Genomic DNA, 21,497 nt, shown 5'->3' with positions numbered 1-21,497 from the left:
TTGCTTCCCCTCACTGGACACAGGCGCTAACCTTCGTTGTCCTTGTCACCAGCCCTTCCCTTAACCAATACATTCTGCGTACCCTTCTGGGTTAATTTCTGAAGTACAACATGGATCACAGTGCTTCTTTGGTTAAAAAACTTCAACTGTTTCCTACTACTCTGAAAAAGTTCATTTGAAAAAACTCACTTGATACTGAACACATTCCTACGCTGAGAATCCAAGCCTACAGAAAAGCCTGCAGTGCTGGGCTTGCCACTCAAAGCTAAACTACTCATCTTTATTTCATACAGCCCCCTACACAGCCCCTTTCCTCTGACACACTGAACTACCTGCTCTGACTTAGATGGACCTAGGCTTTCACGATGTCTGCTGTTGCTCAGGTTTTCCCCTCTACCCAGGCATCACACCCTAGTTTCCATTCACTCAGATTCTGCACACCTCTCAATTGCCAGCTCTAATAGTTAACCCAAAGACTTTCTCATTCAAACCAGCTAAAATCAGCTCCCTTCTGCTTCCTTCTAGTCTTGCAGCACTTTGATTTATATTTCTTTAAAGGGCAAATTATTCTATAAACCAATAATGAAGGACTAGAAGGAGAAATTAAGAAAATAACCCAATTACAATTAAATGAAAAAGCATAAAATACCTCAGAGTAAATTTAACCAAAGAAGTGAAAGTTGTAAGATACTGAAGAAAGGAACTGCTCTGGCCACGTAGCTCAGCTGATTAGAGCATCATCGCATACCCCAAGGTTGTGGGGTTCGTCCCCAGTCAGGGTACATACAAAAAGCAACCAATGAATGCATAAATAAGTGGAATAACAAATCAATGTCTCTGTCTCTTTCTCTCCCCACTTCCTCTCTCTCTAAAAGTCAATAAAATTTTTTTTTGGGGGGAAAAAAAAAAGAAATTGAAGAGGATACAAATAAATTAAGCATATACCATGCTCATGGATTGGAAGAATCAGTATTGTTAAAATGTCCTTACTACCTAAAGCAATCTACAGATTAAAATTCTCCAATAAATAAATAAATTGACTTAATGGTCAATTAATCTATGAAAAGGAGGAAAGGATGCACAATGGGATAAAGACAGTCTCTTCAATAGTGGCATTGGGAAAACTGGACAGATACATGAAAAAAATGAAACTGGACCACTTTCTTATATCATATACAAATATAGACTCAAAATAGGTTAAAGATTTAAATGTAAGATCTGAAGCCATAAAACTACTGGAAGTAAATATAGGCAGTCAACTTTTTGACATTGGTCTCAGCAGTATCTTTTTGGATATGTCTCCTTAGGCAAAGACAGTAACAACACAAAATAAAGAAATGGGACTACATTGATTTAAAAAAGTTTCTACACAGTGAAAGAAACTAACAATAAAAGAAAAGACAACCTACTGAATGGGAAAAGATACTTCAAGTTCCTCCAAAACATGAAGGAACTAAAACAGTTGAATGGGGAAAAAAAGACAATCCAATAAAAAATGGGCAAAGGACCTGAGGAGACACTTCTCCAAAGAGGACATACAGATGGCCAAAAGATATACAAACAGATGCCCAACACCACTAATCATCAGGAAAATGCAAATCAAAACTATTACTTCACACCTGTCAGAATGGCTATCATTAAAAGTCAAGAAATAACAAGTGCTGGTGAGGATGTGGAGAAAAGGGAGCCCTCATACACTGTTGTTGGGAATATAAACTAGCAGAGACACTATGGAAAACAGTATGGAGGTTTCTCAAAAAATTACAAATAGAGCTGACATATGACTCAGCAATATCACTTCTTGGTATGTATCTGAAGAAACCCAAAACACTAATTAAAAAAATATACATATATGCACCCCTATTTTCACTGCAGCATTTATAATAGCCAGGGTATAGTAGCAACCTAAGTGTCCATCAACAGATCAATGAATAAAGAGAATGTGCTATATATAGACAATGGAATATTATTCAGCAATAAAAGGAATGACACTTTACCATTTGTGGCAACATGGATGTACCTACAGGGTATTATGTTAAGTAAAAAAAGTCAGACAAATACGGTATGATTTCACTTACATGTGGAATCTGTAAAAATCAAAAGTTCAGAAACAAAACAAAACCAACTCACAGATACAAAGAACAAGCTGATGGTTGCCAAAGGGGAGGCAGTTGGTAGAGGGGTGAAAAAAAGTAAAGGACCAATTATAGTTTATCAATTTATTCAGTCACTGGCACAGTGTCTTTAGTTATGCATCATGTCTTTTCTGCTCGACTATAAACTTGGAGGCAGAATACACATCTGACTCAACTTTTTATAACCTAAACAGTCTAAAAAGATAGGAACCCAATATTTATTAAGTACCTAAAATTTGGCTGGAACTTCACATACATTATCTTACTTACTCCTCACAATAGTCTCATATAAAGAAAAAAAGAGGTTTGAAGAAGTTGGTCACCTTGCCCAAGTTCACACAGGCTAGTTAACGAACAAAGTCTACTTTGAACACATTCCAAGACCTGCCCATTTTTATGAGCTTTCGTACATCACATGAGACTAACTATATAAAACACATATTAGAAGTAAATATCCATTAAATGAGAGAAGCTGTCACCTTTCACTTCCTAAAAGCCACCTTTGTGTAGTGTCCCAGGAGAAACTTATCTCCTGTAAGCAGGTCCATACAGGATAAAAAAGATGTTCAACTGACTGAAAAGACAGCTTGTCCTTCTGAAGGGGCAGCACATGCAGTGGGAAAAGGCAATCAACAGACAAAGCCCAATTCGGCAGCATCTGTATAATTTTGTTTTCAGGATTACAATTTGTGTAAAAATACCCAAAACCTATGTGGGATCAAGAAACTTGAAGAGAGAAGGACCTGGTTAAGGAAAGAGAGGAAAAATTTTGAAAAGTGCACACAAGGCATGACAAGTTAGGTAACAGTTGTGATGATAAGACTAGGATGAGAGTCACATTTAGCCCCGAATACTGTTGTCAGGTTCTTTTGCACAAAAACAACACTCCTGAGTGACTTGAGGAAATGACCAAGTTCAACAAAATCCAAGTACAGCACCTGTGGACCAAAATGAATTCTCCAGCCAAGCTACGAGCTCAGAGTCTCTCAAACATATTTGTACCTTTGGAGTGTCAACACACTCTTCTTCCATAAATGCTGCTTCTGCCTGACAGCTGGATGCCGGAAATGAAAAGGCCTCCACATTGGATGCCTGTGGGAGGAGGGTAGATCGCATCAGGCGCATGTTCGGTGAATGCGTGGTCACTGGGAAACCCACAGTTTGTGCCTGTAATAATGGCAAGAACAGAGAGTTTGAGAATATTAATATGTTCTATATTAATATGCACATTTCTTGGATTAAAATAATTCTTCCTGGTACAATTAAAGGATAAACTTTAATTGGAATTATTGGAAATTCCAGAAAAGATTTGATGACATATATACATGGTACAGGTATTGATTTGAAGTAGTCTCAGCAACTAATTAATCTAAGGTAGGTTGTAGTGAATTCCATGCCTATTCCATAATGAGGAACATGCATTCACAGAGATGACAAGAAAGCTGGTCTTTTTAAGGAGTCTAAGAATGCTCTTTTTCCCTATTTTAAAAAAATATTTTATTTATTTTATTTTTAGACAGAGGGGAAGGGAGAGAGAAAGAGAGGCAGAGAAACATCAATGTGTGGTTGCCTCTTGTGCACCCCCTCCTGGGGACCTGGCCCCCAACCCAGGCATGTGCCCTGACTGGAAATCAGACTGGCAATCCTTTGGTTCACAGGCTGGTGCTCAATCCATTGAGCTACACCAGTCAGGGCTTTTTTTTTTTTTCCAATTCAACAAGATTATATTGTCTATAATCTTAAATAGATTACCCTGGAAAGATATAACGACAAGTCCCTGCATCTAGGAGCTCAAAATTGAACCAGGGATAGATACACACACCCACAACTAACTGTAACACAAAGTACACTGCAGTCAGTGCTATCTATCTATCTATCTATCTATCTATCTATCTATCTATCTATCTATTGTTGTGGGTGGGGTGGGTGGGTAAGATGGTATATATTTCTTGGCAGGGGTATGTGTGAAGAGGAAGAAAAAAGCAGCAGCAGTTTCTTGGAGGTGACAAGAATGCCCTTCTTTCAAGGAAACAAACAGCCTAAACACAGCTTGCTGGCCCAGCAGAAAGAGAGATGCTTGTTGCTGAGCAGCTTATGTTCCTGAAGTCAACCTACTGCAGAAAAGCTCCTGATGGTGTTAATCCATTCTTCATATCTCCTTTGTTAAGAATGCTAAGGTAACAAGCATTACAAACTTTTCTTTAAAAAAAATCATTTTAAAAAGAATCTTCCTTTCTGACAGTGGGCAAGGATCTATTTTAAAGATGAGTCTGTTGGGTAATCCTTTCCTCCCATCCCTTCAAAACCAGCAGAATAATGTATTAGATGTATTTTGAACATAACAGACATTGTAAAACATCTGAGGTACAACCACCATCCTAGTTTCTAAGAGGCAGAGGAATGGCCTATATTTTTTCTGCCATAATCAATCACTTCAATGTGTATAAGGTGGCAAATTTTAAGTTCAAACAAATGGAAAAGGAACAAATAGTATGAAGATAGCTTCTGCTCTCCCAAGACCTAGGTTTAATTCCTGATTCCATCACTTAATAACTGTGCAAACTTCATTTGGTTATTTAACCCCTCTGAATCTTTTCTTCACCCCTAAAAAAGGGCACAGTATCTTTTTCACAGTGAAGTTAAATGTAAAAGGTAACATGTAAAATCCTTCACTCAATAATGTTAATTCCTCCTTTTCCTTTCTAAAGTTTTAAAATGATGACAAAAATTTAATATAGGAATTAGACTGTAAAGTGAATACACACTTTTGTTCTTGGATACTAGCTAATGGTTCCCAGTTAAAATTCCAGGTTGATGATTTTCCACAAGGGGGAGGTATGTTAGAAATACACTTGTATACTTTGAATATATTCAGAATACACTTGACATTTGGTATTCCAATATCACTGGATATAATACATGAGATAAATAATAAAATAGCAGCCTTGGCTAGTGTGGTTCGGTGGATTGAGTGCCAGCCTGTGAACCAAAGGGTCACTGGTTCTATTCCCGGTCGGGGCACATGCCTGGGTTGCGGGCCAGTCCCCAGTAGGGGGAATGGGAGAGGCAACCACACATTGATGTTTCTCTCCCACTTTCCTTCCCTTCCCCTTGCTCTGGAAATCAATAAATAAAATCTAAAAAAAAAAAAAAAGAATAAAATAGCAATAGCCAACTATTAGATTATTATATGCATGGTAAAAACAGAAAAAAAATACATTGCATACTATTGAGTATAATAAAGAAATAGCTTTTCTTTTTTAAAATATATTTTATTGATTATGCTATTACAGTTGCCCCATTTCCCCCCTTCAGTCCCCTCCACCCTGCACACCCTCTCCCACCCACATTCCCCCCCTTTAGTTCATGTCCATGTGTCATAAGTTCTCTAGCTTCTACATTTCCCATACTACTCTTGCCCTCCCCGTATTTTCTACCTACCATTTATGCTACTTATTCTCTGTACCTTTTCCCCCTCTCTTCTCCTCCCATTCCCATTGCTAACCCTCCATGTGATCTCCATTTCTGTGCTTCTGTTCCTGTTCTAGTTGTTTGCTTAGTTTCTTTTTCTTTTTGTTTTTAGGTTCTGTTGTTGATAGTTGTGAGTGTGTTGTCATTTTACTATTCATAGTTTTGATCATCTTTTTCCTAGTTAAGTCCCTTTAACATTTCATAAAATAAGGGTTTGGTGATGATGAACTCCTTTAACTTGACCTTATCTGGGAAGCACTTTATCTGCCCTTCCATTTAAATGAAAGCTTTGCTGGATAGAGTAACCTGGGATGTAGGTCGTTGCCTTTCATGACTTGGAATACTTCTTTCCAGCCCCTTCTTGCCTGCAAGGTCTCTTTTAGAAATCAGCTGACAGTCTAACGGGAACTCCTTTGTAGGTCACTGTCTCCTTATCTCTTGCTGCCTCTAGAATTCTCTCCTTCATTTTTACCTTGGCTAATGTAATTATGATGTGCCTTGGTGTGTTCCTCCTGGGGTCTAACTTCTTTGGGACTCTGAGCTTCCTGGACTTCCTGGAAGTCTATTTCCTTTGCTAGATTAGGGAAGTTCTCCTTTATTATTTGTTCAAATAACTTTTCCACTTGTTGCTCTTCCTCTTCCCCTTCTGAACCAGCCCTATGGTTCAGATGTTGGAACGTTTAAAGATGTCCTGGAGGTTCCTAAGTCTCTCCTCATTTTTTTTGAATTCTTATTTCTTCCTTCTTTTCTGTTTGGTTGTTTCTCTCTTCCATCTGATCCACTCCATTGATCTGAGTCCCAGTTGTCTCCCCATCACTATTGGTTCCCTGTGCATTTTCCTTCATTTCACTTAGCGTAGCCTTCATTTTTTCATCTAATTTGCGACCAAATTCAACCAATTCTGTGAGCATCCTGATCACCAGTACTTTGAACTGTGCATCTGAGAGGTTGGCTATCTCTTGGTTGCTTAGTTATATTTGCTGTGGAGCTTTGATCTGTTCTTTCATTTGGGCAATTTTTTTGTCTTAATGCACCTGTTATATAGTAAGGGGCAGAGCCTTAGGTGTTCACCAGGGTGGGGCAACCCAATGGCTGGGTTGTGGCACTGTATGTGGGGGTGGGGTCCAAGAGGGAACAATGGCGCCCACTGTGCTCTCTGTGGGATCCCAGTCCCCTCCACTGCTTACCCCAAGCAAACTGGGCCTTTCTGGTACTAATTCCTGTGTGGGTGGGCTTGTGCCTATTCTAGAACCCTGTGGGTCTCTCCAATGAACTCTCCTGTGAGGCTGGGTGTCTCTCCTGGCACCTCAACTCCCAGCCAGCCGTCTTGTGTACAGTGCCTCGCTTCACAATTGCTGCCTCACTGGGTCTGCCTGTGCCGGAGGTCTGCTAGCCGCCGCCTGTGTGCCCAGGGTCCGCCCGTTGCAGTCTTGTGCACCCAGGATGCCTTATGCACCCAGTGCCCAGTGCCATAACTTTTTGTGCCATGACCCCTCTCCTCCCGGTTGTTCAACTCCACTTCGCCTACCAGTCTGGATGAATGTGTCTATTTTAACTCCCTGGTTGCCAGGCTTCCATACAGTTCAATTTTCTGTCAGTTCTGGTTGTTATTTTGTTTTTAAATTGTTATTGTCTTTATTTTGGTTGTATGAGGTGGCACAGTGTGTCTACCTACGCCTCCATCTTGGCCAGAAGTTTGAGAAATAGCTTTTCTTATATCATCATTTAGCAGGCTTATATCTTAGGCCACCGTTGAGACTAAATAACTTCTTTTTTCTTTCAAGTCAGTGGAAAAGGCGGGTTCAGCTGGCATGTGAAGTGTTTTGATCTTAAGTACAGTACTTTTAAACTCTATGTTTTTAACTGCAGAACTTTTCATTGTCAGCAAAGTGAAGAGTCGCTGTATCAATGCAAGTTCAAGAATGTTCTCTGCTAAACACAATTTGAAATGTTTTGTTGTTTTTTTGTATATTTAGAATGCTGAAATGTTTCTGAAGTTAAATAAACAATATTATATTAAACACACACACACACAAGTCCTGGAAGCAGAGAGTCCCAAACAAGATAAATGCAAGGAAGCCCACATCAAAACACATCGTAAGTAAAATAGGAAAGGTTAAAGACAAAGAGAGAATCTTAAAAGCAGCAAGAGAAAGACAGTTACCTACAAGGGAGCTCCCATAAGACTGTCAGCTGATTTGTCAACAGAAAAGAAATATTTCAGGCCAGAAGGGATTAACATGAAATATTTAAAGTAAGGAAAACCAAGGACCTACAACCAAGACTTACTGTACTCAGCAAGGCTATCATTTAAAACTGAAGGGGAAATAAAGAGCATCTCAGGTAAGAAAAAGTTAAAGAAATGTTAATGTGACTTTCTTAGGGAAAAAAAACCCAGAAAAAAAGGGGGGACATAATTATAAAGCATAAAATGGCAGTAAATACATATGCTTCAATAATCACTTAATTTTTTTCTGTCACTTCTTTTTTATTTTTATTTAAAAATATATTTTATTGATTATGCTATTGCAATTGTCCCAATTTTCCCTGCTTTGCCCCTCTCCATGGCTTAAATGCTCCATTCAAAAACAAAGGGCAGTGGCCCTGGCTGCTGTGGATCAGTAGATTGAGTGCTGGCCTGTGAACCAAAGGGTCACAGGCTCAGTTCTCAGTCAGGACACGTGCCTGGGTTGCGGGCCAGGTCCCCAGTTGGGGGTGTATGAGAGGCAACCACACATTGAGGTTTCTCTCCCTTTCTTTCTTCCTCCTTTTCCCACTCTCTAAAAAGAAATAAGTAAAACCTTAAAAAAAATAGGGAAGCTGAATGGATAAGAAAAAAAGCCATACAGATGCTGTGTACAAGTGTGAGAGACACATAAACTGAAAGTAAATGGATGAAAAAGACATTTCACGCAAATAAAAACAAAAAGCAAGCTGGGGTAGTAATACTTATCTAAAAAAATATACTTTAAAATAAAGGCTTTAAAAAAAGACAAAGGAGGACAATACATAATGATAAAAAAAATCAATCCAACAGGAGGATATAACCCTTGTAAACATGTATGTATGCAACACAGGAACATCTAAATATATAAAGCATATCTTGATGGGCATAAAGGGAAAAATCAACAGAGATACAGTCAATACAGTGATAGAAGAAAACTCTTAACAACCCAACTGACATCAATGGATAGGTCTTGCAGACACAAAATCAACAAGGAAACAGTGGCCTTAATTGACACATTAGATCAGACAGAGTTGATATTCTCAGAGCATTTCACTCAGAAGCAGCAGAATATGTATTTTTTTCAAGTGCACATGGGACATTTTCTAGGACAGACCAGATGTTAGGACACAAAACATGTCTTAGTAAATTTAAGAAGACTGATATCAAAACAAGCATCTTCTCCAGCCACAATGGTGTGGAACTAGAAATTACTTACCAACAAACAAACAAACAAACAAACAACAAAAAAACCACCCTGAAACATACACAAACACATGAGGGCAAAATAACATGTTACTGAACAATGAACTTGTTAACAGTGAAATCAAGGAAGAAATCAAGATACTCTGAGGTAAACAGAAAGGGAAACACAGCATCCTGAAATCTATAGGATACAGCAAAAACAGTCCTAACAGGAAAATTCAGAGCAATTTAAAAATTCATAGCAAATTTAGGCCTAGTTCAAGAAACAAGAAAAATTTCAAATAAACATTCTAACTTTACACCTAATGGAACTTAAAAAAAATAACAAAGCCCAAACTGAGTAGAAAGAAGGAACAGTAAAGATTGGAGTGCAAATACATAGAGACATAGAGACTGAAACAGAAAATACAAAAGATCAATGAAACCGAGATCTTGTTTTTTTTTGATAAACAAGATTGGCAAACCTTTAACCAGACTCATCAAGAAAAAAAAGAGAACCCAAATAAAATTAGAAATGAAAGATAAGAAATAACAACTGAGATCACAGAAACACAATGAACTGTAAGAAAATTATTATATGTAATTATATGCCAACAAATTGGACAACCTGGGTGAAATGGATAAATTCCTAGAAACATACAGTCTTCCCAAACTGCATCAGGAAGAATCAGAATACCTGAATAGACCACTTACAATTAATGAAATTGAAGCAGTAATCAAAACCTCCCAGCAAACAAAAGTCCAGGACCAGTTGGCTTCACAGGTGAATTGTACCAAATATTCAAAGAAGAACTAACACCTACTAATCCAAAAAATTCGAGAGGAGGAAATATGCCCAGGAACTTTTTACATGGCCAGCATTGTCCTAATTCCAAAATCAGACTAAGACACTACAGTAAAAGAAAATTATAGGCTAATATCCCTGATGAACATAGATGTGAAAATCCTCAACAAAATATTAGCAAACTGATTTCAAAAATACATTAAAAAGTTTGTACACTATAATCCAGTGGGATTTATTTCTGGGATGCATGGCTGGTACAATATCTGCAAATCAATTAATGTGATATACCGCATAAACAACATAAATACTCTCAGCAAAGTGAGAGGGAATAGAGGGAACATATCCCAACATAATAAGGGCCATATATGAAAAACCCACAACTAACATCATACTCAATGAAGAAAAACTAAAAAGTGTTTATTAAAGTCAAGAATAAGATAGGTTGTCCACTTTCACCACTCCTATTCAAGTAGTTCTGAAAGCTCTACCCACAGCATTCACATAAGAGGAAGAAAAAAAGTATCCAAACTGAAAAGAAGTAAACTTGTCATTATTTGCAGATGACATGACACTGTATATAGAGAACCCTAGAGATTTTACCAAAAAAACCTACTAGAACTGATAAATGAGTTCATTAAAGTAGCAGGATACAAAATAAATATTCAGAAATCAGTTGCATTTTTATACACCAATGATGACCTATCACAAATGGAAACGAAAAAAAAAATCCCATTTATAACTGCATTAAAAAAACCGCCAACAAACTAGAAATAAATTTAACTAAAAGGTAAAAGACCTGTACTTGGAAAATTATAAGATACTGAAGGAAGACGTTGAAGATACAAATAAATGGAAGTATATACCATGCTCATGGATAGTAAGAGTTAACATCATTATAATATCCACATTACCCAATGTAATCTATGGATTCAGTGCAATTCCTATCAAAATACCAATGATGTTTTCCACAGAACTGGAACAAATAATCCAAAAATTTATACACAACCATAAAAGACTCTAAATAGTCACAGCAATCTTGAGAAAGAAGAACAAAATAGGTGTTCTCATGCTACCTCACATCAAACTCTTCTAAAAGGTGATAATAATCACAACAGCATGGTGGTGGCATAAAAACAAACATATAGATCATTGGAACGGAATATAGCACCCAGAAATAAACCCACAACTATATGGTCAATTAATACATGACAAAGGAAGCAAGAACATACAGGGAAGTAAAGATACTGTTTTCAATAATTAGTGTTGGGAAAATTGGACAGATATATGCAAAAAATGAAATGAGCACCTTCTTATACCATAGATATGAATAAACTAAAAATGAATTAAAGACTCAAAATCATAACACTCTTTAATCAGGCATCTCTTAGCAATATATTTTTTTTCTGACATATCTCCTTGGGCAAAGCAAACACACACAAAAAATAAACAAATGGGACTACATCAAAACAATAAGTTATTTTACAGTAAAGGAAACCATCAACAAAATGAAAAGACAACCCACTGAATAGGAGATATTTGCCAATCATACATCTGACAAGGGGTTAATATCCAAAATTTATAAAGAACTCACACAACTCGACACTAAAAAATGCCCCCAAATAATCCAGTTAAAAAATTGGATTTATCTGTTCAGGCAGAGGTCCTGAACAGATATTGCTCCAAAGAGGACAGAAAGATGGGTCAACAGACGTATGAAAAGATGCTCAACAGTACTTATTGTTAGAGAAATGCAAATTAAACCACAATGAAATATCATCACATACATGTCATCAATAAACAACAAATGCTGGCAAGGATGTGGAAAAAAGGAAGTCTTGTGCACTGCTGGTAGGAAATGCAGATTGGTGGAAAAAACAGTATGGAGGTTCTTCAAAGAAGTTAAAAATGGATCTACTGTGTGATCCAGCAATTCCACTTCTGGGTATATATCTGAAGAAACCCAAAACACTAAATCAAAATAATATATGCACCCATATGTTCATTTTAGCATTATTTATAATAGCCAAACTATGGAAGTAACCCAAGTGCCCATAAATGAGTGGATAAAAAGTGGTGGTACCTATATACAATGGAATATTACATGGCTGTAAAAGAATAAAATCTTACCATTTGTGATAGTATGGATTGACCTAGAGGGCATTGTGCTAAGGAAAATAAGTCAGTCAAAGAAAGACAAATACCAAAATGATTTCAATTATAGATGGAACCTAAGAACAAAATAAATGAACAAACAAAACTGAAAAAGATTCATAGATATTGAGAGCAGACTAATGGTTGCCAGAGGGGAGGGGGATTGGGTGAAAAAGATGAAGGGATTAAGAAGTACAAATTTGTCCTGGCTGGAGTAGGTCAGTGGATTGAGCGCGGGCTGAGAACCAAAGCATCGCAGGTTCAACTCCCAGTCAGGGTACATGCCTGAGTTGCAGGCCATGACCCCCAGCAACCGCACATTAATGTTTCTCTCTCTCTTTCTCCCTCTCTAAAAATAAATAAATAAAATCTTTAAAAAAAATTGTACTTCAAAGAAATTAAAAAAAAAAGAAGCACAAATTTGTGGTTAAAATACAGTTATGGGGATAGAAAGTACAGCATAGTAAATATAGTAAGTAAATAATATGTTACAACTATGTATGGTGCCAGATGGGTACTGGAAATATCAGGGAGGGCACTTTGTAAAGTGTATGACTATCTAACCACTATGCTGTACACCTGAAACTAATACAAAGCAATATTGAATATAAACTGTAATTGAAAAATTAAAACAACAACAAAAATAATAAAATCTTGCCATCTACAACATGGATGAACCCAGAGGGTATTGTGCTGAATGAAATAAATCAGAGAAAGACATATGGCATATGCATCACTTATATGTGGAATCTAAAGAACAAAATAAATGAACAAGCAGAACAGAAACAGGCTCACAGATATAGAGAACATTTTGATAATTTCTACATGGGAAGGGGGTAGGGGTAAAAAGGTGAAGGGATTAAGAAGTACAAATTGGTCGTTACAGAACAGTCATGGGGATGTAAAGTACAGCATAGGGAATACAGTCACTAATACCGTAATAACTATGTATGGTGTCAGGTCGGCAGTAGATTTATTGGGGTGATCCTCTGTAAGTTATGCAATATCTAATCATGGGTTGTACACCTGAAACTAATAAAATACTGTATGTCAACTGTATTGTAAAAAAAATAGGAAGGTGCTAAAACATTTGAAAAATCTAGTGAATGACAGGCAGAAACTTTAGGGAAAAACAGAGCACAAAGGTTGAAATCCTAACCCTTTGTACTACAAGATGAAAAATGTGTCAACCACATGTGGATAGGCACATGCACAGATAAGATATTGGCTAATGGGGTGTTACCTTGGCAACTGTTTGCTCAGCGATGGTGCTGGGCCGCCGCTGGCGGGCATCAAGCCTCTGCTCCACAGGAAAACTGCTCCTGTGTGATTTCAGGCGCTCCACCAACAAGTAATAAATGGCAGCGAAGTGATTGTAGCTCTTGTTCTGCAAAGACTGAAAAGAGAAAACAAGTGCTACAGGCCAAGAACCGTAAAAACCAATCCAATGATCTATACCTTTCTAAAAAAAGATGGAAGAAATCACGTGTTCTTAAAAATAGAGTAACAAAGTATGTCTCAAAACAAAAGCTGTTCCAGAGTTTAGAATGACAGATCACTTCAAGTTTCTAGTATTAATTATACAGAGCATGATACCTTTAAATGACTTGACTGGCCCTTTGACATTAATAAGATCCATTTATTTTTCTGCATTCAGAGAAAATGCCATCACTGTCTCATGCAGACATTCCCCAATGCTGTCACATGGTCCTGTCTCATAGTTGTAACTAAGGGGTAGTAAGGTCGGCTAGCAACCTGAACTCAGAGGCTCTAATTCCACAGCTTCAACACAAGTCCAAACCACTGCAAACTCTGAAGTGAGTGATTAAGGTCTTTGGGGAACTTTCTGTGATTATTTTGGGCCAGAGAATGACACTTGATGTTAGATTGAGAGACACTGTGTCTCTGTTCTTAGGTAATTTTTTCCTCTTGTTTTTGTAGTCCTGCCCTCTTGAAACCTTGAAAATAAAGTTGCCTCCCAGTTTTTCACATCTCTCGTTGGTCGGATTTCCCAGGGCACTCATGAAACAGAGAAACAACTGCTCCTTTGGCTTCTACTTCCACCTGACAGGCTGCATGCATGCCGTGCAGTGTAGCTTGGAGGCAGAGCATTCTCAGCAAAAATCCCAGGCCAGAAGGCCTCTGCTCACAGCTGCCATTCTGTGTGTACTTCATGGACAAGGACAGAAAAACATCACTGGGTGTATGATGAGCAAAGTGGAAAGCCAACCTTGTTTCACTTACAGCTACAAGGAAGGAAAAGGCAGCACAGTTTGGAGCACTTCATATTCACAAGGGAACATTTAATATTCTTTCTTGTTACGGCTCCTCCTTAAAAGTATTATTTTTTTAATTTTTATTTTTTACTATTGTGGAGGTATTAAAATATGTACATTTTGTGAGTATGTTAACTATTAAAGAAAGAAATTAAAGTGATGAGAAATTTCTCAGGTTCAAGACCTTCTTAGTTCTATGGCCCATAATCAGATATGGCCCATATCAGGAATCTACTTGTTTCTGCCTTCTCAGCTTCTCCGGTTCACAAGCTAAATCCAACTGGCTTTCCTACCATTCTTGTTTTCTGCTCAGCCCTCAGCCTTTTTCCGTAGCCGCATATTTATGTTCTGTATAATCTAATTTATTATTTATATGAAACTTTGTTTCATCTTAGAAGAAACTTGCTACTTTGTATTTGTCAAGCTTCCATCTTTGTCTTTTCTCAGTCCTATAGAAGTGCTTCCTCTTGAATTTTTTGGCAGATGGGCCAAAGGCAGAAATTTATGCATTGTATAAAAGCAAAAACAAAAAAAGAGTCTGATGTACTCTTTGGGGACAGCTGAACAGGATGCCCAGGTGCTGGGGATGGCAGTACTAAAGACCAGGGCAACAGGTGTCATAAGCATGAAATTCCAAGTTACAGAATACAACAGAATCCTAAAATATTTTCAGTCAAATATCTGGTCACTTTACCTCAATGGTTTTCTGTTGATCTATTCCAAGGCTGTGCATCAGTCGCAGAACCTGTTCATTAAACTCCCCAATGGATGGCTCATTTTCTTGCCCTTGTGAATAGAGAACAGGTCTCTGTACGGGAACTTCTATGAGCATCCATTTATGCTCTTTGATTTGTGCTATGGTAAGCCGTTTGGACGGGTCTAAGACCAACATCCTTCGAATAAGGTGCTCACAATCTAGGGAAAACACAATGTTACAGAAGCCATGTAAATCACCTTGCACTTCAGGGTGTTTGCATGATTCATGTGACTTTGCACAATGGCATTAATCTTTGTATCCTCCACAATGCCCACTGGAAAGCAGAAGGTCAAATGAATAAATGAATACATGAAGGTTACTTAATATTTGTCAAGTTCACATGGTCAATGTTGACACACAAAATTAACCATCATCGTGAATGAATACTTAAAAAAAACAAACAAACAGGAGGTTGGAGGTCTCTCCAACCTCTGCTAAATGAACCTTTCTACTGAATTTGTCAACTGAAAATATCTAGACTTGGATTTCCACGAAAGAAAAAAAATGCCTTCTTCCTAGAATAAGCAAATAATAAATGGATCCTCAGTCATGTCTAAAGCTGATACTAAGGCTATGTGAGTGAGGCAAGAGCTATCCAGTGGACTGCTGCTTTCTCCTTATTGGTACAACTGAGGAAAATGTACATGGAACATTATTTACTTCTGATTACACTAAGAAAACTGCCCTGCTGCACCTCTGGGTACTAGCTTATCCTCTGAGCTGACATCAAGTTCTTTACCACCGCATAAGCTAACCTTAGGTCACTTGCTATGTGTTAAGCACCGTGTTAAGTGCTTTTATAGAAATTAGTTTAATTAATCCTCACAATACCCCTATTAGGAACTATGGTTATTTCTATTTTATAGATTGGGGAACTTGAAGCACAGAGAGGAAATATAACTTGCCAAGGTCGGACCTCCAGTTAAGTCTTGAACTCAGGACTTAAACCTGGCAGTCTGGCTCCAAAGTCTACACTCTTAACTACTGGAGTATTATTTCTACTGTTAGTAGGAATGAAAGAGTTAAGAATGTTAACCAAAAACTAATGTAAGGAGTAAACCTAACCCAATATAAGACTAGTAGGGTTTATGGCAGCTCATCTGAATTCAATAGTTTTGCTAGTTGGTTTTTAAATTTAATTAAGAAATTTTAATTCTGCAACTTCCTGCCAAAAGATATGGGAAAATCCATTTCAAACTTAGAGCAAAATGGCTGTGAATCTGTATGTACAAAGAGCTCATCTAAGTCTAAAATAAGCCTGGACATTTATAGACTGAGAGTAAATGGAAAGACTTGCTGTTCTTAATCTGGGGAGCTTTCTGTTTTCAGTTAGGGAGACTGGAACTTTTCTCACCTACATGGAAGGGGCTGTTTATTCTATGGCTTTTAAAGTAACTCAGTCACTGTACTTAGCATCCAAACTCTCAGAAACAAGAAAGCTTTGCTTAGGCATTTCATTTGGAGCACAAATTCTGTATAGCACAATCAGTAAGATGAACAGGTTGTTACCTTCTGACATGAAATATGGAATCCGGAATCTTCCTTCCAAAACCCTTTGCCTCAAAATAGGAAGAGTTGGTCCATCAAAAGGCAGAGCCCCACAGACAAGGACATAAAGAACGACTCCCATGCTCTGGGGAAGGAAACAACTGGGTCATTTTTCTAGCAAGGACTTCAAACACTTTGGTTTCCTAGATATCCCCAGGGCTTGTAAAATGCTACAGATTGAAAAATTCCTGTTTGAATCTACTGTTTTCTTGAATTTGGAAAAAAATGAAACTCTGGTTACTACAATAAAGTATCCTATAATAAATATCAAAAGATCTGAATTTAATTATAGTCCAGTGGACAGGAAAGGTATGAACTACTACCTGTGTGTTAGATACCAAGAGCTTCAAAGATGGGCCAGAGTACCAAGTATTATCATTATAGATGCATTTAACACAGCAAAGCAAAGAAATACCCAAATATCCAGCTGTGGTCCTTCATATTGCTGCCCTTCAAAGACTTCTGGGGCTGCATAAGGGGGGCTGCCACACCAGGTTGCCAGCAGTTCACCACTCTTAAAGAAATTTCCAAAACCGAAATCTATTGGAATGGAAATAAATGTTACTTTCATCTATGGTCTCAAACTATGCTGCATTTCTCTGTAACAAATTTTATAATATGCTATGTTAATCATGTTACTACTATTTCCTTTGTGAGCAATGGGATAACATGTATGTTGTGTGTTTCCCTAGCACAATGACTTGCAGATATTAATTTAAGCATTCAAAACTATTTCTTTAACAAATGTATAAATGAATCATTTTCTTCTCATAGAGAATGAGTAAAAGATTAGAAAAAGATTTTAATGTCTTTTTAAGGCTGAAAGAAAATCCACTGATGTGGACAACCAACTTGTATTTGATCATTTTAGAATTTTAATTACTCTATGATTAAGTTATTTGTCTTATACAGTTTATAAGAAAAGAACCAAATGAGTAAAACTCTAAGGTATCTACCTCAACATAATCAAGTGATTGGCTGCTCTTACAGCCATTATTATGAAGTAGCGAAACAGATAACCTTTTAAGGCACCTGAGTACAGTGTTTCCTAAGTAACAGCTTGCTAAGTGTTGGCCCATACATTCCTGATTTAGGCAGATACCTATCTAAACAGCTCATTAACATGTGGTGGCTATACGCCCCAGTCACAGGCCACCTATCACCAGTCTTTACTCATTTATGGAAGGCAGTGGCATTATATTTCAAAACAGCTAATGGCCTTCTCCTATTAGTTGTACTGAATCTACAGCTTCAATACATAGCACGCACTCTGGAAATACTATACTCAGACGCCTTCAATATGCATGAACATTACTGCAGAATTCAGTGGCCTTTTGGTATAAATGCTAAGTCTTCATAGTCTCGTGTTCTTACTAAAGAAACAAATCCATATTATTTTGTTTGTTATAGTCACACTAATTCTGTTATAGCACTCTTCACTGGAGAATACTCCCTTAGTGATAGGAATTGGCTCTGTACCCAGCTAGGCACAGCCCGGACTGGAGAGTGAGCTTTTAAGAGGTGCCCCCAGGGGACTGGGTCAAGTCTCCAGTACCAGACTGACTAGCTGTGTGACTTTGGATCAGTCTTTATGAGCCTAAGTTTCCCCATCAGTAAAGCTGAAATAATAAATGTATGCAGCTAGGAGGTTGTTGTGGGAATCCAATGAGTTAACATAAACTTACACTCTATTCATACCTTGGGACTTCGGACAGTTCAGTCCGTACCTTAGGCCAAAACATTCTCTCAGCTAGCTGATGGGCGAGCTGGTGGCAAGCAGTACTAACAGTGACAATAGCCACAATCCCTAACACTACAGCTTCACGGCAGAGTACAAACTATGAAGTTAGGGAGAACTAGAGCTGATCTCCCATTTTGCCACTTCCTAACTTTAGTTCCTCTAGGTAAATTATTTTACTTCCCTGAACAGTGGTTTCTGTATCTAAAATGTGGGGATAATCCACCTACCCAGTTAGAATGCTGTGAGGATGAAATGAGATTAAGCATCTAAAATTCCTGGAACATATGAGAAATGTCAGCTCCCTTCGGTTTCTGTGAAACATCAATACTAACTATTGTCTTTCAAAGAGAAAGCTCCTGAGACAATGTACAAGAAGGGTAGGAAAAGTATAGGAAAGCTTAAGGGTTCCAAAGAGAAAAGAGGGTACATGTGGGGAAAGCCTTGGGCACACTCTAAACCTGGTGGAACAACACTTTGGTCTGTCCTGGGCATCTAGCATTACGAGGCAATGAGAGTTTCTCCCCTTACTGTGTGACTGTGGTTCAATCCTACACTCTGATTCCTCAAACAGCTGTCAGGGAGGTCTTATCTTCTCAATTCTACCTCTATGACTAACCATTCATGATATACCATATGTACATATTGACATGTTTCTAATTTTCTAGAAAACCTATATTCTCAAATGAGTCAATAATTAGATGTTCAAATAACATTTAAAGAGAAAAACTTCACTCACACAGAAAAGCACAAGAAGCTATGATGTGTATTTAGAGATCCTGAAATAGGTCCAATAATTGCTGTACTTTAAATCATAATCACAGGATGAGTTTTAGCACATGTAAGTAAGCTGAGGATATGCTCCAAACAGCACTGTAGGGTTTTAACATCTCTAAGAGCCATTATGGAACTCCTTCATTCTGAACATCCCTGGACTCTGGTGGAATGAACTCAAAGGAATGACTGGGACAGGCCTGTCAGGAAGGCAGCCTGGCCTCTTTATTGCCCAAGCTTGCTTCCTGGTACATTTCATAGGCATGAAGAGAACAAGAGTGAGGAAAGCATCACGTGCCGATGGCATTCCAGTCTCAACCTTGGCTTTACATGTCTAGGATGAAGAAAGTGTCCTGTTAATTTACAAGAAGTGATACTAAGCAGATTTTTACTTCTTTTTTTTTCTCATCTATGTGTGGTTGCCTCTCATGCGCCCCCTGCTGGGAACATGGCCCACAACCCAAGTACGTGCCCTAGACTGAGAATCAAACCAGTGACCCTTTTGTTCACAGAACAGTGCTCAATTGACTAAGCCACACCAACCAGGGCTGTTTTAGATTTTTACTCCTATTTCCTGTAAATAACTAAAGAAAATAGGAACTTGAGCCTGTAGAAACAATAAAACACCAAAAGATAATCAGGTTCATAAAGGCTATTATTAAAGGCATATATGCAGATATCTTCTATAACCTTGCCAAAGCACTTAATATTGTAATCAATCATCTGATATAACAGTTAAAAAAGGCTCTGGAGACAAGCAGATTTGGGGTAAAATCCTGGGTTTTTCACTTAGCTGAGTTATCTTGGGTAAATTACTTATTGAAGTCTTGGTTTCCTCATTTGCAAAATGGGGATAATACCTACACTTCATAAAGTCACTGTAACTTACTATATATTATGCCACTTCTTATAAGTAGTTAATAGATAATGCTTGAGCTACTCAATAGAAGAATAGTAATTCTTCCTCTTATTGTTTTACTTATCTGCCTCCTTCATCAGACTAAATTCCTTGAAAGCAGAAAGGGGAAATGATATATGTCCGAGCTCCCAGCAGTTAGCTCACTCTCTGCGGACAGCAGCTGTTCAATAAAGGGTTGCTGAATGAATGTGCTGTCACTGACTCGTTTAGAAGTGCTTCCTATATGTCAGAAACTTACCTGAGCTCTCTGAAGATGATTTCTTCTTAATAACACTATTTGGTATCTTTATTTTAGGGGAAATTGAGGGTAGAAAGTTAAGGACCTTGCCAGAGGCTACGCTGAGCTGTAGGACTGGAATGGAAACCCAGCCCTCACTTTACGTCACCATAACCTTTACGTCCTTCCCTGGCACAGTGGTATGTAGCTGTTTTTGAGCTAGTTAATAATGGTCAGGTTTAAGAAGTGGCAATGGAAAAGTGCTTAAAAATAAAAGTCTTTTTATTTCTTCACAGGAATCTGGGTAATTTGCTTCATTCGGTCTATAGCTTCCTACCTAAAAACATGAAGTAAAATGAAGGATGAGCAAGAGGGATGAAATATGAAAATGGCATAGCTAGGCAGGATTTATTTCTTATCCCATTTATCCAAATAGAATGCATTAATGTCTCATTCTACCAACCAAAATCACTACATCCTTTCATTAAACATTTGAGTGTGTGCGTATTATCAAGTATGATACAAACACCAAAGAAAGCCTTACCACAACCAAGGATGATAGATAAAAGACACTACATTTTCATCTGATTTTTGGCATTATGAAAACTGTCACTTGTGCAATCATTCTTCTTCATGCTAGACCCAGGCTGAGCCTGGCCTTGCTGGGAAGGAAATATCCTTCTAGTTTAACTTCTTCTGTAATGCTTTGATCTGCAAGTTAATACCTACAATGATGGCTGCAATGTGCCTCAGGCATTTTGTTTTCTGTTTCTCTGTCATAAAACTTATGTCATGTAATGTTGAATTCACTTTGGTATTATTTAACTTTTAATTTTGAAATACTTTTAGACTCAGAGAAGAGCTGCAACAATAAAAGAGAGTTCCCTATGCCCTTTGCCCAGCTTCCCTTAACACTAACATTTTATATAACTATAGTAGTTCAATTACCAAAACTAAGAAAGTAGCATTGATTCAATACTATTAACAAACCATGGATTTCACCGACTTCTCTTACTAATGACCCTTTTCAGTTCAGAATTTCACAATGCATTTAGTTATCATGTCTTCTCCAATTTCTAACAGTTCCTCAGTCTTTCCTTCCATGTCAACGAATAGTACAGGTCAGGCATATTGTAGATTGTCCCTCAATTTGGGTTTGGCTGATGTTTTCTCATGATTAGACTGAGATTGTGAATTTTTGGAAGAACATCACAGAGATGAAGTGCTCTTCTCTGTGCATAACATCAGGGGGTGCATGGTATTATGTCTAATTATTGGTGGGGTTAACTTTAATTTC

The 21,497-nt window shown here is 37.8% G+C and overlaps 1 protein-coding gene across 1 annotated transcript in view; it reads right to left on the bottom strand.

Annotated features, from left to right (window-relative positions):
* SIK2 (salt inducible kinase 2) overlaps positions 1–21,497 on the bottom strand; it is a 127,562-nt gene that overhangs the window by 15,517 nt on the left and 90,548 nt on the right. Inside the window, exons 5-9 of the mRNA XM_045838203.1 lie at positions 16,968–17,092; positions 16,514–16,637; positions 14,942–15,162; positions 13,215–13,367; positions 3,138–3,302 (exon numbers count right to left, since the gene is read on the bottom strand). Of these exons, the coding sequence (XP_045694159.1) occupies positions 3,138–3,302; positions 13,215–13,367; positions 14,942–15,162; positions 16,514–16,637; positions 16,968–17,092 (788 nt within the window). The remainder of the gene's footprint in view (positions 1–3,137; positions 3,303–13,214; positions 13,368–14,941; positions 15,163–16,513; positions 16,638–16,967; positions 17,093–21,497) is intronic.

This window comes from Phyllostomus hastatus, unplaced genomic scaffold, assembly GCF_019186645.2.
Source record: "Phyllostomus hastatus isolate PE091 unplaced genomic scaffold, TTU_PhHast_1.1 phas_contig_113, whole genome shotgun sequence".
Taxonomy (NCBI): domain Eukaryota; kingdom Metazoa; phylum Chordata; class Mammalia; order Chiroptera; family Phyllostomidae; genus Phyllostomus; species Phyllostomus hastatus.
Note: the sequence above shows the minus strand (reverse complement) of the source record. Positions and strands in the feature narration are given on the sequence as shown.